General features: G+C 32.1%; 1 protein-coding gene across 1 annotated transcript in view; it reads left to right on the top strand.

The window, feature by feature from the left end:
• Positions 1-449: 449 nt before the first annotated feature.
• The window catches only part of LOC108914530 (zinc finger protein 99-like), a 7,256-nt gene continuing 5,176 nt past the window's right edge, over positions 450-2,529 (top strand). The window contains exons 1-3 of the mRNA XM_018720355.1: positions 450-679; positions 740-1,042; positions 1,151-1,473. Of these exons, the coding sequence (XP_018575871.1) occupies positions 563-679; positions 740-1,042; positions 1,151-1,473 (743 nt within the window). The 5' untranslated portion in view covers positions 450-562. The remainder of the gene's footprint in view (positions 680-739; positions 1,043-1,150; positions 1,474-2,529) is intronic.

Raw genomic sequence — 2,529 nt, 5'->3', positions numbered from 1 at the left:
ATTTGAGATGATTGGTGTTGGTGATTTCATTTCATTCAATTGGAATCCGCGTAGATTGACGCAACGCTCTTAAACACTGTTTCCAAAAACTTTCTAAAATCGCTTAACAATAGAATTAGAAGTCTATATAGGTAACTTATTTCTACTTAAGATTAACTATTGGTTTATTGTCTTATATTTTAGCCAATTTTCTTTAAAAATGAAAGTTATTTTAATCACAACTACCCTTATAAATTCATGTTGAACTTTATACTTTAGAAATATAGGAAATAGTAATATGAAAAGTGTGAGCTAAATGAACTTACGAATTTACAACCAGGCCTTAATGATTCATCTGATTAGATCGTTGTTTTCGAAAAGTCTTTCCAGTTTCCTACATATTCTGTTCCTCTTCATTTGCTCTTATATTTATCTATGGGTTGTTAAGTGACATGTAAGGTTATGTTTATTTATGTACCATGGATATGTACGAAAGGAAGTTTAAATGGGGAAGTTTATTAGTGTAAAAGAAGATATTAGAAACTCCTTTTATTGCGATTTATTATCAAGATACATTTTTTAAATGGAGAATTTTGGCGAACAACATTGTAGGCTATGCCTCAAAGTCATAAGCGATGATCAATTTGAAGAGATAGAAGAAGCTACCAGAAATATTTTTGATTTTCTTTTATTAAATCTGGTATGTTCATTAACAGTCTTAGCCAATAAGTGTTACTGATAGTATTAATGCAATTTTCAGGATTTTAACGATTCGAATAAACACATAATATGTAACGATTGTTCACTACAGGTAAGAGAAGCATACGAATTTAAGTCGATGTGCCTCTATACTGACAACACCATAATTCCTCATGTCGATTATGAAACAGGATGTTCTGTTGACTTAAGAGAGATTTACATAAAGGAAACAGAAAACAAGCAACTCATTGATACATTAAATGACTATAAAGTTTGTCGGTTATGTATGCAGTTAACAAGCAGTGAATTTATGTCGATACATAAATTAGAGGTTGATATGATCGAGAAATATATTCCAGAAATAGTAAGTATATAGTGACATACAGCAATTTACAAAAGCATATTTTTAGCATTTCAATAACTATAAAAAAATAAATGTTGGACAGTTATATTTTTAAAATGTACTTTGTAGAATGTCAGTGTCGTCAAAGATCCCATTATTTGCAAAAGGTGTTTTGTTTCCTTCGGTACCCACAGTGGTTTTATACAGAAATGCTTAAAAATAAAGGGAAATGTTAAGAGTGTTCATAGTACAAAACTCACTGCCAATTTGGGCTGCACTCCATCCTTAGTTTCTCCCGTTAAAGTTGAAGACATCAAAATAAAATCCGAATTAAATGAACAGGAAGATGAGTTTATCGAAATGGGATCTACTGCACTGAAATTTGACGATGAAGAGATGTTAATTAAATCTGAGCCTATGGATATAAAAGCAGAAGAAAATGATAAAGAGAGGTATGTAACTCAAAATGGTTCAGATAGCGGTGGCTAGTGCTTGGTACGAAAGACTGCAGTGCACTCAGCATTTTTCAGAATAACGTAAATCAATTTTAAATAAATTGTTGAAACCATACAGGGTAGGAAAGTACCGATGGTCTATCTGAAGTTACGTGAGAGCGATAAAGTAAGCCATAGAAATCCATGTGATAGACAAGGATGGGTTTGTGAAGGCGTCTAATAGTCACTGCCCATTTCGCCCTTCCACAAATAAGAAGTGGATCTTATTTGTGGAAGGGCGAAACGGGCGATGACTATGTGACGCCTTCATTATAGCCATCCTTCTCTATCGCATGGATTTCTATGGCTTACTTTATCGCTCTCACGTAACTTCAGATAGACCATCCGTACTTTCCTACCCTGTATAAACTTTACATCACACTTAACCTTTTCACTGTGGTATTTAGTAAAAGTAGTAAGTATTCATTACTACGTAATTGGCGTTGAGCTTTTAGAAAACAAGTTTTTTTTCTCCACCTTTGAAAGCACGTATATTATTTTTGGGGAAATAGTCTCCTCACATATTCTAATGCATCTTTTTCCATGCCTGGAGCAAGTTGTTCTTCAAATTCGTTTTTGCAAATTTGTATTTTATGCAGAGCATACAAGGCATCACATAGCAGGACTGGCAGAGCAAAATAAAACGATAGTTTTCTATTCCGTTGCCCATGCATTCTCCTTAGTATCGTCAACTACCCACTGTGATTTTAAAAAATGGCTCAATAGTAATTAATTTTTGTTTTAAAATTCTAAATACATTGGATAATAAATACCATTTTTTTAGGCCTGTTTCCATTTGAAATGGGTCAAACTGTATTTTTTTTTCGAGCTTGCCGTGCAAAGTTAATGCATTTTTAATAACGTCTTTAGATTTCTGTAATAATAATTTTTTAAACATTATGTGTAAAAAATGAAAATTCTTCAAATTTAAGAATATTTTCATATGTAAACATTTGCTATTGAAGCACTCTGTTTGAGATTTACAGTGTTAAAATTAATATATATATATATATA

Source organism: Anoplophora glabripennis, unplaced genomic scaffold, assembly GCF_000390285.2.
Source record: "Anoplophora glabripennis isolate ALB-LARVAE unplaced genomic scaffold, Agla_2.0 scaffold905, whole genome shotgun sequence".
Taxonomy (NCBI): domain Eukaryota; kingdom Metazoa; phylum Arthropoda; class Insecta; order Coleoptera; family Cerambycidae; genus Anoplophora; species Anoplophora glabripennis.
Note: the sequence above shows the minus strand (reverse complement) of the source record. Positions and strands in the feature narration are given on the sequence as shown.